The sequence below is a fragment of the Folsomia candida genome, unplaced genomic scaffold, assembly GCF_002217175.1.
Source record: "Folsomia candida strain VU population unplaced genomic scaffold, ASM221717v1 Fcan01_Sc003, whole genome shotgun sequence".
Classification (NCBI taxonomy): Eukaryota; Metazoa; Arthropoda; class Collembola; order Entomobryomorpha; family Isotomidae; genus Folsomia; species Folsomia candida.
The window spans coordinates 14,558,235-14,578,218 of record NW_019091195.1 but is presented as its reverse complement, the minus strand read 5'-3'; the positions used below and the strand labels follow the sequence as shown (position 1 = coordinate 14,578,218).

The 19,984-nt window shown below is 40.6% G+C and overlaps 1 protein-coding gene across 5 annotated transcripts; it reads left to right on the top strand.

The window, feature by feature from the left end:
• The first annotated feature begins 989 nt into the window (after positions 1-989).
• Positions 990-19,978, top strand: LOC110847039 (rab-3-interacting molecule unc-10-like). 5 transcript variants are annotated; one of them, XM_035848901.1, is made up of 23 exons: positions 990-2,662; positions 2,802-2,845; positions 3,015-3,064; positions 3,214-3,341; positions 3,431-3,559; positions 5,124-6,385; positions 6,454-6,558; positions 6,755-6,859; positions 6,997-7,034; positions 7,122-7,377; positions 7,486-7,601; positions 7,679-7,749; positions 7,940-8,100; positions 8,190-8,347; positions 8,462-8,795; positions 9,298-9,509; positions 11,784-11,836; positions 12,079-12,243; positions 12,687-12,843; positions 16,317-16,533; positions 16,613-16,762; positions 16,854-16,988; positions 17,106-19,978. In XM_035848901.1, exons 1-23 carry the CDS (start codon positions 2,617-2,619, stop codon positions 17,109-17,111), a joined length of 4,098 nt encoding a protein of 1,365 aa, XP_035704794.1. In that variant the 5' UTR covers positions 990-2,616; the 3' UTR covers positions 17,112-19,978. The 5 variants fall into 5 exon arrangements, with proteins under 5 accessions (XP_035704794.1, XP_035704795.1, XP_035704796.1 ...); XM_035848902.1 differs by having other exon boundaries at positions 11,757-11,836; positions 12,079-12,195; XM_035848903.1 differs by lacking the exon at positions 12,687-12,843 and adding an exon at positions 14,535-14,628 and having other exon boundaries at positions 11,757-11,836.
• Positions 19,979-19,984: the final 6 nt, after the last annotated feature.

The following is a 19,984-nucleotide window of genomic DNA, read 5'->3' as shown; positions in this document are numbered from 1 at the left end:
CCGTTTCATCGGAAAATTGCACTTTTATTCCAAGGGGTAAAACATACCTACAACGCATACAGTGCAATGCAGGATGTATCTTCGGCGGAGCCTTTTATCATATCCCATCGACTCAAGAAGACGCAAACATGTACTCGTTTTCATGCACTCTTGACTTTTGTGGATATGCAGACAATGCGGAAGGCTGTGTGTGTGGATATGTTTTAGCGACCCCTTGTTCCAGTCACACAGTAAATCCACCGTACGTGCATATCCACAAGGATAATGGCCTTCCCCAATTTACTTCATGATACATTATTACATGGTCAAAAAAGTTACATCGTTCCTCAACACGACGGAATTTGAACGGGTCGTTCCAGGCTTGTTTATGATGTATTCTGGAGGAGAAAGTCCTCGTTCCTCGTACTTGGTGGGTTGGTTGGTTGGCAGAGCCGTGTGTCTGCTGGTGCTGGATGAGAGCGGAGTGGTGGGAGAAGGAGAAAGCAGGCCGAAGGGGGAGTTGAATATCGTGGTGGTGGTGGTGGAGCAGGGAATCAATAGGCCTGCTGACGTCAGCGCTGAATACATACATTAGACGACGAGGAGGATGAGGAGGCATCCGCTCAAGCAGCTAACTATACACTCTGCGCCAGGAGAGGAGCAATACCCGGGCGGGCGAGGGGGAGTGGTCTGACTGAGGCTGAGGGTGCACACGTGGAGAAAGTTGGCCCGTCACTGCCACCCTCAACCACCACCCCCTTCGGCCCAGGCTCTCTGCCCGCTCCCGGCTGCACCACTCGCCCCGAACCCACCGTCTGCGCAATATACGTGGTGGATGTATGGACGGACGGACGATGCTGACTGTATGCATGATGTGAAAGCTCTGCTGGAGAAAGCACGATGATGATGATCCTCTATCCCGCAATACATGCACACGGGCTGACTGAGGCAGCAGTCAGAGCTGGCTGCCCTATAATATGCACAAAGGAATGTGTGTGTGGTGTGTGGAAAGAAAAGGCATACACGTTCAATCCAGTGATGATAGTGTGCTATTTGATGGTATGGTGGTGGTGGTAGTGACAGAAAGAGAGAGATAGAGTGAGAGAGAGAGAGAGATATCCGAGGACATGGAGAAAGCCGTGTGGTCCTTATTATTTAAGGTCAGCAGTCAGGGTTTGCTGTTAGCCTCACACTTGACACACAGGGTGGTGGCCTCCCCCACAAGATATTGACCTCAGCAACAAAAACTTTGTGGACATTGGGGGAATAATAAGGTTTTAGAAAGTGCTCGAGGACCAGGAAAGGAAATGAAACCCTTCCCTCGTCATAGAAAAACGCATAGGGACGAGAAATGTGTCATTTCTGGAACAACTGTGAAAATTGGTGGGTGAATTTTTGCTTACGATTTGGGTTCTAAAACAAAACAATGATAATGTCGGGCGTAACTTTGATACAGTTTAGAAAGTCAACGTAACTTGGACACAGCTTTGACATAATTTTTTTTCAAGAGCAGTTTGAGGTTCTAGTGTACTTTGTGAAAAAGTGAGCGAATAAAGTGCAACTAAAAATGTGAAATAGCGCAAAATGAAAAAATGCCTGGAAATATGCGCAACAACATCAAAAACCTTTGTCCAGGATCGTTAGAAATTTCTTTGCAAAATCAAAAGTAACGGATATCATGACACAGTGATGAAGGTGAAAGTTGGGTTTGATTTAAATAGCGACTGACAATGATTACCCAAAAAGTTGACGTTGGTGGAACAGTGACATTATTAGACACTCGAATCTTCTTGATTAAACATCCTCCTCCTGAAACTACCACACATTTCCTCACCACCGTCCACTTTTACTACTGTTAACATAAGTATAATCCAGTTATCCACTTATCTAATTATATTCTTATTATTATTGCTAACGTCGAGAAGGTTTCATCCAAGAGTGTAGACCACTCTCCCTGCTGGTGCTTGCATCATCTCTGAGTTGATCTCAATCCTTTGTCTGTACATGAGAGAGGAAAACGTTTTCTCGTTATCATTGATTCTTTCGTACATATGACTTTAATAGTTTGCGAAGAATAAAGTGCAAAGTTAAGTAATGATGCATACCTGAGTTTTGACGACAACCAATTAAACTACCTATAACAAAAACGTTGGGCGCTTTGAAAATTTCTTATGATGCTGCGGCTGCTACTTTTTGTGATAAATTTGTGAGAAAGTGTTCTTGTGTTTTGTTTAACAACACTATACACACAGTGTGTGACCGTGTTTTGGTCTCATTTGCATAATTAGTGACTTGTTACTCCCTGTCATGAGGTGGTGGATGCCGTTTCGAAGAAGAGTGATGTGTTTCTTCAAAAGGTGGTCAAATAGCGTTGAGCAAATCGAGGATGAGAGGTAAAGTAGTTGGTGGTCACTTTCTGGTAGACGAACCTGCAAACTGGTCAGGGAACACAACATTGAACGAACTCTTGAACCACGGTCCCTGGAGCTCCACCACCACCACCACCACCCACAGTTTCAAGCCATACTCTGAAAACAGTGCTAAGGGCGGAGTCAGTCCCCCCGCGACGACACATTTGTTGGTCCGGCCCCACAACATCCTGGGTGAGACAGGAGATGACGATTTAAGAATGAAAGGATGGCAAGTACATCTCACGTAACCTCCGACCTACCTCCTATGCCTGGTAAGCAAGCAGTCTAAAATACGCGTGTAGATTTGAGATATGTATCTTAATTCAAGTGCATGCATTGCCACTGTGGAATAAGTAGCGGAAAATTGCTCAATTCCCTTCCTCATTCATTCATCTCATCTCATTTTCACAGATCTCTCACATCTTACTGAGGAAGAAAAGCAAATCATCCACCAGGTTTGTCAAGTCACTTTGATGCTTTATTTAAATGAAAAAATGCATATGCATTTGCACATGAAGTAGAAAACCATAAATATTTCTGAAAGTCAAAATTGGCATTTGAAATTAATCTTAGCATTTCAATGGATTATCGGAAATTTAGCGTCGTTTGTTTATTCAAATGTAGGTGATGCTGCGTCAGCAACAAGAGGAAGAAAAAGAGCATGAAATCGTAAGGTAAGTTTTCACTTGAACACTTTCACTTACTTTCACTTTACATTTTCTCTCCTGTTCAAAAAATTATGAACTATAATTCAATAACAATGATGCCCCTATCACACGAATTTTATGTTTCTTATCAACGCACGTGTTGAAATTAATTACAGAAGGAAAGCGGACGAAGTTAAAGTCTTAGAGGACACAATTCGCCAAAGAAGTAGTGAAAGAAAGGCCGGTTCTGGTTTGGACGCAACATGTCAGTTGTGCCTCAAAACCAAATTTGCAGACGGAGTTGGTTAGTACTTAATCAAATGACTGAGGATTAAATCCTCAGTCATTGCCTTTTTATTAAATATTCTCCATTCCCTTCACTCATTATTGCAGGTCACGTCTGTGCATATTGTGGGGTGCGGTGTTGCGCCCGATGTGGAGGCAAAGTTACACTCCGTTCAAATAAAGTGATCTGGGTGTGCATTCTCTGTCGCAAAAAGCAAGAACTGCTCATCAAAACAGGTTCGAAAAGCAGTTTTATTACGCAGACTTTAGTTACTTCAAAAATCCTTTGTTATTGAATCCGCTGGGGTTGGTGACGAGTGGTCTACAAACGGCTCGTCGACAACATCTTGACGGCATATTTGTCGCCAATCTCAACTAGCCGACAACATATTAGTCGGCACAGCATATGCAAATTATAAGTTATTAAGAATATTTTTAAGGGAAGATATTTGATTTTATTGCATTTTATTGCTTCCAAGTATCCAGAGTTTGTACCAATAAAAGATAAGATACTTACCATGGATAGATATCAATTGCAGTGGCATATATTCAAAAATGCTTATTAGAATTTTTAACCACTTGGGTTTTTGGTGTGCGACCACGATCGACTTAGGCATGTGTCGTCACTGTCCTCAATGACACATGCAAAGAGCAATAAAATTTGAGATTGAGATCTTCAAAAGTATTTCAAATAAGTCTTGGTCGATATAATTTGTTCAGATAAAACACAAGATATGGTAATCCTGCGTGGAATAATATACAAGATAAGGTACCACCTTGTATCTCATTTTGTATTTTGTCCAATTGGTCCTAATATTGTTCTGAATATTAGGGGCCGTCCATAAATTACGTAACGCAAGAGGGGGGGAGGGGGGTCATGGGAAGTGCGTTACGAATTGTTATGAAGGGGGTGGGGGGTATAAAAAATTTGTTACGTAACACATTTTATAAACTGGACTAAAATTCGCCAAATATGATACGCCGAGCATATTGAATTCATGTCATCCAAAAGGTTTCAGTGTACGCATGTAGTAAATATACATTTTTCATTAGTTTTCCAGGTGTAAATTGAGAAAAGGTTGCATTACAGTGGGGAATTTTAGGGCGGAACCGGTCAAGGAAGGGGGGGGGGTAACGAGTCCATCGTTCGTTCTGTTACCAAGAAATATACGAAAAAATCTAGTTTATTTTTACATAGATATGTACAACCAGATCAATTCATTTGCAAAAGTTTGCGGTCAAACTTTGACCTTAAATATCTCAAAATGGAGTAACCGAAATGATCTGGTTGTATAAGTAAAAATAAACTGGATTTTTGGCTCTATTTTGTGGTAACAGAATGAGCGATACCCCCCTTTCCTTTCATCGGTGCCGCCCCAAAATTCCGCACAATGCATTGCGAGTGCTAAGTAAATCATCTGCGGTGAAATCAAATTTATGTTACGTTACGAAGGGGGAGGGGGGGTAGTCGAGAAGCGTTACGATGCCGTTACGAGGGGGGAGGGGGGGGGTCTAAAAAATGACGATTTTTGCGTTACGTAATTTATGGACGGCCCCTTAGCTTTCTACGACCAATTTCTAAAATCAGTGTGGGCGACTATTTAAAGTCCTGTGTCGGCCAGTTTGGATTACTCACCACCAAGGCGTGTAATTAGATATCGATGGGCTGGTTGTTGACCATTCGCTTCCGTTCATCTATTTATCAGACCCCAAAAGTTTCACCAACATTTTGTCCTTTTTGTAAATTACCTCTAAATTAAATTATGTGAGGCATGCTAAATTAAAAGTTGTAATTTGCAAGGTCAATGGATGACTCAACCTCTGCTGGTCTCCACGCCGGAGAAAGAGAATCGAGGCTTCGGCCCTGGAGGGGGCAGAGGCTTGCACATGTCCTCCGGCGGCTCCCTATCGCGCTTCCCCCCGCCTCTCGTGCGCACCTCCTCCCTCCAAAACCAAGGCCGAGAACTGCCTACTCCACAACTCCGAAGACAATACAGTCAAGAGAACAGGCCGCCACAGGCCATGGTCCACCACCAGCACCACCACCACTTGCAGAGGCGTGGTTCTGCCTCCTCGGAACCCCAAGACTATTACCCCCACCACTACAGAGACTCATTTAGTTCAGAGTACGCTCCACCACCCCCACCAGCTCCTTCCCACCCGCCTTCACACTACGCCCAGCATCCACACATCCCCTTTTATACCTCTTCCGGTATTGGACCGCCGCCACCACAGCCGCCGTCCTCGTCCTCAGACTGGGCTACCCCACCCCCCAGACAACTCCCCAATCCAAATAATATCTCCTCCAACAAGGCTCTAATTCACCCCGGCGGCTCACTTCACCATCCAAGCAGTTCCCAAACGACCACGAGTAGCGGGAGGCTGAGTGTCGTGAGTTCCTCGACCACGAAGGGTGGCAATAATAGTGGGAGTGGTGGGATTGGAGGGCAACGGTCGCTTAGTTCTTCGGAAGAGGAGTTGAGGTCCACGCCAGACTACACGTCGGGGGATGAGTTGGATCCCAGACGCCCAGCACACCACAATTTGGGACAATCGTCGTCATCCCATCTCCAACAAACCTCAGTGTACCTTCATCACCACAATATTCACCAACAGATTCATTCCGCCTCTCCGCTGGACCCTCCGGGCGGCCTCAGTTCATTGACTAAGGGTGCATTTGACGGTGCTAAAAGTTTTAGTGGTAGTAGTTCTAGTGTTGTGCTTGCTGGTGGAATTCCGTTGGGGGCTGGTTCCTTGGGTGGAGGTGGCTATCACCGCTTTCACCACGGAACCGCCCCTCCACCCGACAGCAGGCGAAGGGGGTATACGGATCGATCTAGAACTAAGAAAACTGTTCGCTTCGACTCTGACGATTTTGTGGGGGTTGAAGGAGGACCAGTGGTGGGGGCAGAAGACGAGTGGTTTTCGTGGGATCAAAGTTCAGCCGAAAGGCAGGGTTCACAAGACTCGACAACAAAGGATTCGGGAATTGATACATGTTCCAATTTTACTTCTAGTGAAGACTCGAATCGTGAATTGGTTCATACAAAGGTAGCAACAGAAGTGCGTACCCTCACGGATTACACAATGGTGGGCTTTGCAATGAATTCACGCTTTCCTTACTTTTTCAGCATCCCGTGTCATGGCGGCCAAATAGCGACGGATCAAAACTTATAGGTCATATGATACTGAAGAAAGACCTTCGAGACCACAACAGCTCCTCGGCACATATCTTGGTAACAATTCGTCCATAAAATATCACCAAATATTTATTTACTTATGCTGTTGTGCTTGTCCCCCAACATTAACATATCCTTATTAGCATTGAGCAAATACAATCTCGCAATCGGTTTTATCCCTTATTACATGCCAGCACGAGCAAATGCACATTTGGAATGCCAGCCATCCATACATTTTTATTTTTACTTACAGGGACTCAAAGTTACGGGGGGAGTGGTGATGGATGTCAAGACAGGACGGTTAGGTGCAGTTGTGGAGAAGGTTAAGGAAGGATCTATAGCGGATATTATTGGGAGGGTGAGTAATTTACCTCTATGCTTCAAGTCATCCAATAGTATTACGAAGTGATAAAACCAAATTAATTGCAGTAATTCAATTTGTGTACTACGATATGATTATACTTGATAATTAATCTAATTTGTGCACTATGATAGGTGCGACCTGGAGATGAAATTGTAGAATGGAACGGGAGGTTAGTGTTTAGTTTTTTGGAGGCATTTTGGCAGCAGGAAGAGGAATGCACTGACGCTCATTGTGTGTGGCTACTTTAAAATTGCAGAGGTTTGATAGAAAAGACTTTTGATGAAGTTCATGAGGTTATTGCGGATTCGAAACTTGACCCTCAAGTGGAAATTGTGGTCTCACGTCACATTGGACCCAGAATGAGTGGACCCCCTGGTAAAAGCTACCTCAGTATTCGTAAAGACATTAGACGACCAAGTGTAACGGTGACATCTCCCTCATCGCCCGATCCAACCACGAGGATTTCTCGTTTCGGACCAGTGGATCAAGGGAAAATCCAGTTAAAAATTTGGGTAGGTTTATTTTCAGTTGCAAAGTTGATGCTGGTAAAAAAATGCGAAAAGTCACAAAACAAGAACCTTAATCTATATTATTGGCTTTATACGTATATTATCCAACAGTTTGACCCATTAACGCATCAGTTAACCGTGACGGTTATAAATGCTTGTGACCTTCCGTCGTCGCGACATGGTCTACCCAACCCTTTCACCAAATTGTGCCTCCTTCCTGACAGAAGGTATTGTAAATTCAATTACAAACGTTCTACAAAACTTAGTTTTTCCACTAAATGCTGTTCATTCATTGCATACACAGCGAGAAATGGAAACGCCGAACGAGAACACTGCAGCAAACACGTGATCCAAATTGGAATCAATCCTGTATTTGTGAGTACACTTTCACCTAATCCATTTTATTTACTCTTTTCTCTAGTCCGTTATATCACACTGATGGCACTGATTTAATAATGGCACGTTGCATAATTGCATATAGAGTTGTCATACATATGCACGTGAAGCCATACATACTCGTATTGTCTTATTGACTTATTGTCTTATGTCACGATCCTCTTTACAGTCGCACCAATTCGTCTGTCGGAAATTAGAACTCGAATATTACAAGCCACGATATGGGATTGTGACCGCACAGGAAAATTCGACTATTTGGGGGAAGCCTCCGTTGAACTCTCCACCCACCCGTTGGACGATGAGGCCGAGTGGCATTATCTCACATGGGATGTAAGTCCTCATATATACCATTGTTTCAAATGTACCTCATACGGGAATGCAACCTTGCTAATAAACTGTCCATCTGCCCACATACGTAGCGAAAGTCGAGCTTGTACATTGACACTGAGACGTCGATGATGCCCTTGACAGCAGAACATTTGTCACCTCCAAGCACCACTTCTCGTCTTTCGGACTCCGACACTGAATTCGATAATGAGAGGCGTATTGAAATTGCTTCCATTTCCAGTTCCTCAAGGTGAGTGAAAGTTGTCTTGTGTTGTAATTGGTCATTTACTAGACGGACTAACTATACTCCATTACGTTCTAAATGAGTATTATTAATGCGAACATCATCTCAATTTCCACGCAGTCCTCCGCCGGACGATTTAACTAATGACCGGAGATCACGTCGTGACCTGAGCCCACTGAGTCGTCGAGTGACAGAGTGCGAACCATACTCATCGCATCCACCACATCCTCGAGATGCGATGGGTCGCCGGTCTCTCTCCGCCACGACTCAATTCCGCTCCAAAAGTCCACCCAAACGACCCTTCTCCCCACTTCGAAATGAGATCTCGGGGGACTTTGTCACCACCCACCCGCCGCCACCGCGAGTTCTCCGGTCAGCCACCGCAACCCCACAAGGCTCCCCCAAAAAGAGACAACTGCCCATCGTCCCACCTGCCAGAGAGAGAATGTCACAGGTATGCAACTGTAGATATGTACTAATTAATTATACAAAACATCAGTCTTCCCATACATCCAGGCCAAGTTCCCTTGTCGCCCATGTCCATGGGATAGCGACAAACAAGTAGCACGACAGATTCGATTACCTTGAACTTTGCATAACTCGCAAATTAATTGTCTTTGTCCCCCAACCAAACCAGTTATTTCGCAACAGACGGGAGAAAATGTACTCCAGCCATCTCTCTATCTCTTCACTTTCTCCTTGCATTTAATTAATATGGAATTTCCTTTCCACTCTCATATTGAGTAAACAGATCACTCGAGAAAGTCAAGTAAGCTGCTTTCCATTCTGAATTACTGAGGTGGTTGGCCAAGAATAGGCTACAAGTACCAGTAATAGCTAGTTAGTGGTAGTTAGCGAGTGTGATCTGAGACCAGGGTGGGCATTGTGAGAGGGTGAAAGCAGGACTACAATTGCAGTATGAAATACGTAAGGCTGTAATAAATTGACATTTGCAGGAGATTGACGAGCGGGCGAGGGCACTTAAGGCCCGGATGCGCTCTTCCCTCTCTGCCTCCTCCTCCTACTCCTCCCGAGGGCCCAGCATTGAGAATGAAGCCATCCGGCCATCCAATCGAGGCATTTCACCCGATCGCGAATGGGCGGATTCTGACCTTGAAAGCGTGACCAGTGCCTTTTCCACCCAAAGTGAAAATCCTAATAGACTTAGGTGAGTACATACATATGCATGCCTTCCTTCCCTTCTGCCTGAAGTTCACAATTGCACGGAGTAGCATATATTAGCATTAGATTTATTAATTTATTACTCCGACGAGCCGTATATGACCACACATGCGCTGCTTCAACACACTTTTAAAAAGTACTGAGGCCAAAAAACCTTTGAGGTATCAAAGATAACCAAGGATAAAGTTCGTACGCAGTACATTTTGGTACGCCTACAGTCAGATCAGTTTGTTATAATAATCCTACTTGTCAACAAGTGGCTCCAATTAATGGACCCAAAAGTATCGTATAGATACGAGCCATCCATTAATCTAAATGTCAACACGAAATCTTACTCAATTATAATCTCAGACAAAAGGAGCCCACCACTCGATAAAATGCATTGTGCCTGATTCTGAATAATATGAATTTCGCCAATCAACTAGCAGCAGGAGGAGATCGTTCTGGGAAGCTTATAAGATTAGAAAGCTTCAAGTGCTGCCCTTATTAGCGACGCCAATAATGCACAAGTAAGAGCTTATTCCCCATTGGCACATGCCAGCCTCTGTTGAGAATAACAACTAAGAGGCGTCTCTATGTCTAAAATATTGGTCCTTGAAAATGCTGTAGAGGACCGTTCGGTGTATAGAAGTTTAGAGGAGAAAGTTCGAATTATGCACGATCAAGATAGTCTGTCATTTGTTGTCGGCGATGCGAAGAAATAAATGTCAAAATTTTGCTGACTTGATTATTGGATGAAATGAAGAAAATTGAAGGTTGAACAATATGCTTGCACTGGGAGACATGGTAGAATAATTTTGCAAGTAGGACAACGTATGTATCACGTAAAAATCCGCATCCATATCTCAATATAAGTACCTAAGGACGTATTCAGACGTAGATCATTTAGGTTAGGTAACACAGCACTCAGTCGTAACCTGGCAAAATGTTCTTCACAATTACGAAAAATAACCCAATTGACTCTATCTCTAAGAGAAAATCAAATGAATCCAGGACTAAATAATGAACAAAGGCCGAAAGGAGTGACGTTATTGCGTTATTGCAAAAATAGGAAAATCGAGAGACTCGAGGAATATGTATCCTGAGATGAGAATGAAAAACCTGCTGCCCGAACTTGGTGAAGCCCGAACCACATGGTTTTAATTTACCATCTAATTATTTTCTTATTGACCTTCCTAATTCCTGAATTTTAAAGAAGGTCTCCTTCTCGTGTCTGTTTCGAAAATTTGGACATTGAAATCATATTATTTTGTCCAGAAAGAAACCTGTCGCATCGACTATGTAGTAAGTATCTGGGAAATTTATTGTCGATCAGATGAATAGTTACCGAGTCACGAAAGGACGAACAGAAGAGTTCCATAAGCCCTGACTTGAACTAATAAGAGCAAATGTTGAAGGAAACTGAGAAGAGAGGGAGAGAGATACAAATCGAATTATTCCTCTCTCTCTCTCTAACAAGCAAAGTTTCATCCAAGTTGAAAAGAGAAAGTGACAAACCACATCTTCACCTCGTGGAAGTCGTAGCAGCTCGATGGAGAAAGTGAATGTTCATCATCATTATTATTCTTATTAAATTTTAATGCGCGAGTAGATGGATGACAGTATTGACTCGAAAAGTCTAGATTAATTAGACAACTTCAAGGCCACTTCAAATTTTACGTATCTAAATAGTTGCAAGTTTCTTGGAGAGAAAAAGACGACAATGCACAAGTTGCTGAGCAAATAGGAATCCGAGCATAATGCAAAACCAAAGATGACTCCGATAACGTATATGGTAGAATATAACCATGTTTTGTAACAGAGGCCCAAGATCCAAATCACAATTAAGACTTTAGGATAATGTTTTCAAGGAAGAAAACTGCATGTTTGGTCAAAGGCAGTAAATCCCAACCTTCTGGCAACCGTTTCACCAGCCGGATTTATTATACATCCGGTTGGACGAGGAACAGAGATTCCTTCCGGATGAGCAGAATGGAAATGCATATTTGTAGGGATAAGTTGGAATAAATTGACTGATGCTTCCATGCACGCACTCCCCTCCGATTTTCATTCCCTACTCTCACCGCAAAAACTGCTAAAACCCTCTCTCCTCATTTGTACTCTAAACTGGGTGAGCAACATTCGAGAGCAATTTGCAACACACAAAGAGAGGAACCTGTGGTTGAAGCAGCAATGTGGAACAATATGGCAGTAGAAGTAAAGTAGATCTCATGTTGATACCTGGTCATTGTAGTGAATATGCTTTGCGTCATCCCAAAAGGAATCTGGGTACCAGAAGCCTCTCCTCGGACACCGCACCAGAAGAGAAAGCCGGTGAGTGTACCATTTTTCTATTTCCCCTGTCACACTAAGTCTCAACAACTTATTAGTTTTTCTAAATAACGGTGGTGTAAACCACGGTAGGAAGCAACCCAAGTAGACAAATTCTTAGCATTGATTTTTCAGATTGGTTAATTGAAGCTATTCATATAATTTATGTAATTAAAATGGGGGATAAAATTAGCTGGTGTGTGAAGACATTGCAACTTTTATTGTTTTTGTTGGTTGGTGTGCAGACGGGAGTTTGAGTGACACGGCGGTGAACCTGACGCCGGGAAGTTTGGAGCGGCCGAGGGGTCATCGGACGGGGGGTCCACAGACGAGGCTGATGGCGCAAAATATGTCCGGCTTGGGTAAAAAATCCAGCTCTACCTCGCAGTTATCGGCAGTATCCGCAACCGGTATGATTAGAGCTTTTACTGAATTTCGCTTAGTGCAGTTCACTACTTTGTTTCTCACTTGATTTACAATTATCACACATGATTTCACTCTCGGACAACTTGAACCGTTTAGAGAGCAGCTTCTTAGGGAAAGCATAATTACGTACATGTAGTGGCTTCACAGTTATGAGTTCCATTCGTGGTTGCTGTTATTATGATCTACATATTTTTTCCAAAATATCTATTCAGAGCGCAGAGTTAATACAATAGTATACGTAGTACATACATTTTCACACGGTTGATAAGTAACATATACCGTTAATTACTACTCTTCTGCTGAAATTGATACCAACTAACTCACTACTAAATATACAATGCTAATCAACTGTTGGATTGTAATGTTATGTAATTTATCGTGATTGACGTGGTATAAACAATGTACTTTGGTGTACATGGTGGTTTAGGACGCAAGAGACGCTTAGGTTTTGGTCGTAGCAAAGGCGGAATAGGGATCCATCGGAGTGAGGAAATTTTACCCGACGAGCTGAGGTTGGCAGTGAGCCAAACTGGATCCTCCATCTCTTCCGAAGACATGTCCATCTCTCAAGATACTTCCGACAGGTACATCCACCACCACCCCCACCACCTCTCGCCCTCCTCCCACAACCACACCCACAACTAACTCATCCCGCATCATCAAAGTCGTCCTTCATCAACAATCCTCTCTGTCTGGTCCTCCTTTCAAGTCCATTTCTCTTCCCTGTAACCTCCTCCTCCCACTCCAGTCAATATCCTCCCGTCTCGTAGTTCCAAAACCAAAGGACTTCCTGGTCACCAAGTTATGACTGCGACAGCCAATTACATCAACATATAAATTATGTATGTCGACGACTTTCACTCCACGCGAACATACGTACTGTACATTGAGACGTTTTGACTTGTTGACTCTTGTGATGGGTGAAGAATCCGTGTTCAGCCGTGTTGTTATGCTGGACTGCAATACACATCTCTGCGACAAAAGTTGCCATAATGAATGTCAGATCATGAATGTATTATAATCCAACAATAATCCCAGTGTTGATTACCACTGCAAAAAGTATATACAGTAACGTACTTGTGTAGTTTATGAGCTTGCACATTAGTTTGGCATCACACCATAATATACGTTTAAAAAGTAGTTAGTATTGGCTAAGAATTTGCATCAACCATGACCATACCGTGTTGTACCTACATATGGTAGAAATACATACAGAGAATCATCGGTCCTATTTTACGCAGCAGCAAACGAATTTTAAAACTTTAAAATCCAGCGTTTGTGAATTTGCTTTGTTCGTTCAACATGTTTCCCAGACTTCTGGCTACCAAATAGTCTAATTTGGACTTCAGCTTATTAAGTCATCCTTTTAACGAATCTGTCGCTTCTCCTATCTCTTCAAGGTTGACCTCAATCCACTCAGCTTTAGGAAGTTTCCAAACCCCGTTCAGAGTGTCAGAGCGACTTTTCACAAGTGTTTGTTTTAGTAGTCCAAATCAGAAAAAATCCATGCAACCTGCATCAGAACTCTTTATAGTCAATCTTACTTGATACATTTGACCCTGCCATATAACACCCTGTATATCTGGACCCTCGGAACTTATCGAAATTTGTCTACATGACAGATTAACATGTTTTATCGGTAGATCATCTTCAGGTGGGAGTTTCTTCTACGTTTTTGAACCAATTTTCGACAAATATTTTTTTGGGATGCTGCACAATTTACTTACTGAAGCTAAAAATGTCGGTAATGTTTACAGTCCAATCAATGAGAGACAATCAACGGTCAATTAATTACCTACTGCGTAAAATATGACCGATGATTCTGTATTTATATATGCAGGCTGCGTTATTTAAAGCTGAATGTCTGCTTTTACGGGGTTGTTAAAATCACATGCAAAAACCGTCAGACATATAGTTAGTTGATTTTGAATTGTTTTTGAAAGACATCAAGAAAATGCATATTTCTCTCTAATATGTTACAGATTAGTTCATAGCTCATAATTTCACATCTCTAGGACATATTCTCGTTATGTCTGTGTGTTGAATTTCTTTACAACTTACAAATTATTATTTGTTACATGTGATTTAAATTGTTTAGTCGAGAAACTCTGAACGCTTTCCGTTGTGTTGTCCGTGTCCAAAGTTGTTGTTTCTTCCATTGTTATCTCTCACGCATTCTATTTGTTTGAGCCATATTATGATATGATGATAAATAATTGAGTGATGTGCGGAGGGTTGTACTGAGTAATTTGAATGTGGTGGTGGCCTGGCCTAGATGGGGGCGGCCCGTCAGGGAGACGGCTGGTCAAACAGACTTCAAAGGAGTCCACAGACGGAAGTGTTGCTTCCATCTCGTCAGACGGATCAACGTGAGACACGCATAAATGTCATGTCGTATATACAGATTTTATGGCCTTGTATCTATATATCGATTAAATTAATGCTCCTTTTGCATGTTTGTTTGTCTTTGTGTCGTAATAATAATCGCTGTTGCAACTCTATCAATATCGCTGCAGTATCACTGCCACCTCCCACCAACTCACCCACCCACCCACCACAAACACATCACCACGTGACCACCATTCACTATCTCACCCCTTACGACGTTAAAGTCTGAAACTGAACCGAAATTTTGTAAATCAGATTTCCCATCTGCTTTCTCTAAAGTTTTTCAACAAAATTCTTATTGATGACCAATGATATTATGCACATAAAAAGATTATCATGCACACATCTTTTACAGAACCCAGTTAGAAATTGCACGTTAGCATCAAGATATTTCAGAACGTTGTAAGCCAAAAAAAACTGTCAATGATAATCACAACATTTTGATTAGTGGGCAGATGCGGAATTGATTGTTGGGTAGAATTATTTGTTTTGTCCATGACGAAGCGTAATGCGAGTATAATAATAGTTTGGCTATAGGAAATAATGTAAAGGAAACGTGTTTATTCTATTCGAAGCTTAATCTTGTCATGCAACAGAAGTAGTGTAGTATCAACACAGGAATAGCTCATTCTAATCGATTTTTCCGTGCAATCTAAATACACACACAAAAGTGCGAGTGCGTGCGTACATACATTTTTTATTGACATAATTTAATCTAATCCATATATACATACATCAAGAAACAGTCCCATTCACTTACTCTTCTTCTTTCTCACTTTAAGTTACTTATGTATGCGTGTATGTGTGTCTTGTGCAGATGTCTTGATTTTTGTTTCCATTGAATGTGTGCAAAAACGGTAATGTCGCGAACCAACTATGTAAAGAGAGCATAAAATTATGCTTTTGTTGGTCAAATAGAACGAACAAAATAGACTTTGATTCGAATTTCGAATTATGACTCGACAATGAAATGCAAGTCAGTAAACATGTAGCTGTGACCGATGCTGTGCGAGCTGCTGCATTCCAGTCAACTTTGCTCAATTCCCTATGGCTTACATTTTTCTCACTTTCTCTCACTTTCACTCCACCCTGTCTTCTCATTCCTGTCTGAATATATGACCTCGTCGACCATGCCTTGAACCTAATTGGCCAACATTTCACACTCTATGATGGTGAATGTTTGTTCTCAACTGAAAGTGCAAGTGTTTTGCATTTGGTTTGAATTTTATTATGGACCACCCTACACAACACACTAAACACTGGACATTACTCTTTTCCTCCATCATCTCACTTGTTACTCCACTTCATAATCTGCTCACCCTCTTATTTAAAAAACTCAATCTTCCTGGTTCCCCCTTCTCCGTCCCACCCATTTATTACTACACAACTTAGATGAAGTGTAGAGTCAATCCAATTTACCTAAATTTCTAGCTTGAAAAATTTAAATAAATATTTTGCCCTTGTCTCCTCCTCGTCTTCTTCCTTTTCTGTTTTTACGAATACTAAATTGTTATGATGATCCTCCTCCCTTCTAAATATCCCCCATCCGAGGGTTAAAACTTTTGAATGTATGTTGTAACTCCTGTCAGCTTCATCCCTTCCTTTTCTATTCTTTCTTGGGGAAACCCATGAGTCAGACCGTAATGCTTTTCTCTGTGGGTGTATACAGCGGGTGGATGCCGAGAATGACGACTGGGCAAACGACGGCAGAAGGAGGACACATCACGGACTTTATCGAAGGTCTAGGACCAGGTCAACTAGTTGGGCGACAAGTTTTAGCATCCCCAAGCCTTGGCGATATCCAGCTTAGCCTTTGTGACAGAAAGGGGAACCTCGAGGTGGAAGTCATCAGAGCGCGTTCACTCAAGGCAAAAACTGGGTCGAAGGTATTGACCATAGGATAGCAGACAACATATATTTTATACAAATGACTATAAAGGCAATGTTTTGGCTACGTGGTTGCAGATTACACCAGCTCCCTACGTGAAGGTATACCTCGTGAAGGGCAAGAAATGCCTGGCGAAAGCAAAAACAGAAAATGCACGACGAACACTGGATCCTTTGTACCAACGACAATTGGTTTTTAAGGAGAAATATGGCGGCTGTATACTTCAAGTGAGCAACTGACTCTGGCATTTACTATTTTAGATTTTACTAGCATTAAGTATTACGTACTAATAATGAGATACTGTGAATACTTTCATAGGTAACGGTTTGGGGGGATTACGGGCGAATCGAAGGGAGAAAAATTTTCATGGGAGTAGCACAAATCATGTTGGATGACTTGGATCTATCAAATATTGTAATAGGATGGTATAAATTGTTTGGAACATCTTCGCTGGTAAGCTGTCCTAACGAATTGTCTTTTTGTCTGGCATGCATATAAATAATGCATACCATGTAAAGCTACACTCAAGAGCCATACATTTTAATTATTACATTTAATTTTTTGTTACAGATTTGAGATTAATTTCACCTTAAATCTTGAATTGGAGGAAGTAATTTGCACAATGTGCCACCAGGGTTGTTATCAAAAGTGGGCCTCGCATAATATGCAAAACTATATTAATAAGAGGGTTTCTTGTCGAATCCGTATCAAAACGGTTGCTGTCGTAAGAAAAGCGTGTTCCGTCAAAGTATACAATAGTGCCCAAAACTACAAATAATGAAACAAGTTTCATCAAATCTTTCCCGAGGAAGAAGAAGGATTGATTAATGAAAATGTCGAGTTAATACAAAATCATAAGCCAAACTTACCTTATCAAGAATCTTCGACAGAAACAACGTTACTCGCATGTCTGACGAACTTTAGTATATAAAATAAAACCAAATCCGTCGTCAACTTCTTCACCAAACTGTTCGTTTCAGCTCTTTGGACTGTCTTTTTTACGGGAGGAATTTTAATTATTTATATTAATGTTAGTTAAGGACTTATAATTACTCCTCCTCCTCCTCTGATCTATCCATCTATCTATCTATCTACATATATATGTAACATATTGCCTCCAACAAATTCAGACAGTCTTATCTCAATTGAGTCGGATAATTACCTCCAATAACGTCAAGTCATGATGCTAAAAATAAGGTCTCCTTTGGCTTTGAGTCAATCCATGCATACATAAGTACGTACATCAAAATGTACATAAAATAGAAATCAAAACGAGAGAAACAACGACAGACTTCCATTTTCCAAGTCCAATCCATAATATCCAATCCAACCAAAACCGTAACAAAATGTGTCATATCTCAGAGGGACGATTTACATACAATACATACGTACACACATATTTCATTACTTAATTATCCAAAATTTTAAAACTCTAATAAAAGTATTGTTCACTACCAGACAAGTAAATGTTGGTAGAAATATTTTTTACTAAAGTCTATAAATATGTGTACAGTTTTAGTTTTGTTAATTTTTGAACTAAATATTTTGCATTGAACACAACAATTAATGTTATAATTGACTGAGTTGATTGTATTTAATTATTTTTTACCATTTGATAAAATAATTTGGATGGATGACTTGAAGGCGAAGCGATCAAAAATTTTAGTCTCTCTCGTCCCGATTTTAGAAATATTCAATTGACCAAACTAACTTCCAAACGCAAAAGAATCTTGATCCAGCCCCAAAGACATTTTCTACTAAAACTATGTATTATTATCAATAATATGCCATTAATTGGTAAAATAGGTGTTCATATATATATTATCTAACTGTCTATAGTACTTAAATTTATCAATCAAATTAATTACTTACTTACTGGAGGGTATGCATGCATAAGAATCTATGGTTCGGACAGACCATGGGCATTTCTACTAAAAAATGTCATCCAAACATTCATTACAAAAATGAAAAGATTTTAAAATTCCTCGTATTGATGCTGTACTCTGCACTTTTAAAGCTAAAATTTATACATCATATGTATCAGAATGTCTTACATTGATAGAGAAGGATAAACATTAATCTAGGAAGCTTATCTACTGGCTAGTTAAGTTTTTACTATAATAACGTAAAAAAATAAGTAAAATGAAAATGACCAGTGCGGATTTTTATCCAAATCCAAGCAACGCTTAACTATGATTGAAACTTAGGATTGCTTCGCTATACTCGTTTTAATTAATTAATTGCATCTCTACCTGATTTAAAAAATATACAGCTACTGCATACATACATACATATTTAAAGAAATGCAACAGACCTTTTGGTACCTTCGACTTTCGACGACGACGACGATATATTCAATCAAAATATATCTATGTGTAGGCTTAGGAAATAACCACCGAGACGTGGATACGATGAAATCTTTGAAAACCAATGCACGTTTAATTATCACTCGATTAATTAAAACTAAGAAAAGTACAGAGCATGAAAAATAAAATAAATGAACTGCCTGAGGAATGACGAGTCAGCAAATGTCTCACCTGTGTATCGAATATCGATATCGTTATTATTACAAAGTACCCCCAACAAACCAAACAATTTTGTCAATTGTGTACGAATTATGCAAAAAAATTTGTTACGCTATGCGCATGAAATTTGAAAATGATACCTTTTTCATATTATAATGAACGCCTGCAACAATCCATCTTTAAGCAAACACTAACCTACAAAGCGTCGCAGTGATTGTTAATTATTATTGTTATTACTGACAAAATTCACACCTTATGACTGTCGCGACGAGGATATTATAGTTATCGTTCGTACGACGGGAGTAAAAAAATGCATACATACACGGTCATTGTGTGATTTGTATTTGTTATCTAATTATTGCATTGGCTATATTATATTAATCGTGTTACATCAACACGCATGTAATACTGGTATTTAATGGAAAGGAAAAATTCTTCGAGTTAACTATTACGATTAATTAATGGCGAATATGAATTACCTATACTTATATATTTGTTATCATGATGAGTCAACTATGTATTTTTATTCCCTGATTCCTAGTGAACCCGCATTTTTATAAGAACTAGACTAGTACGTCCGATCGACAGATTCATGATAAGATGAAGGATACTATTACATACAATAATATAATAGCTATTATACATATATCTCTGTCTACATAATTTAACTAATCTACATAGGTCGTAACGATAAGAAGAAGAGGTTTACCTACAGGATAGGATATTGACGCTTCTTGTATTTGTATCGTAATTTAATATTAGTATAACGACGCTAACCGGTTGATAAGTATTACTACAATATTTACGAAAAGTTGACCTAAATAATTATTATTATGGAACATTTATTGTGTCAGAGTGGGTAGTATTAACTCTATCGCAATTAAAACGGATACCCTTTGTTGTAATATGCCGAAATAATTGGAT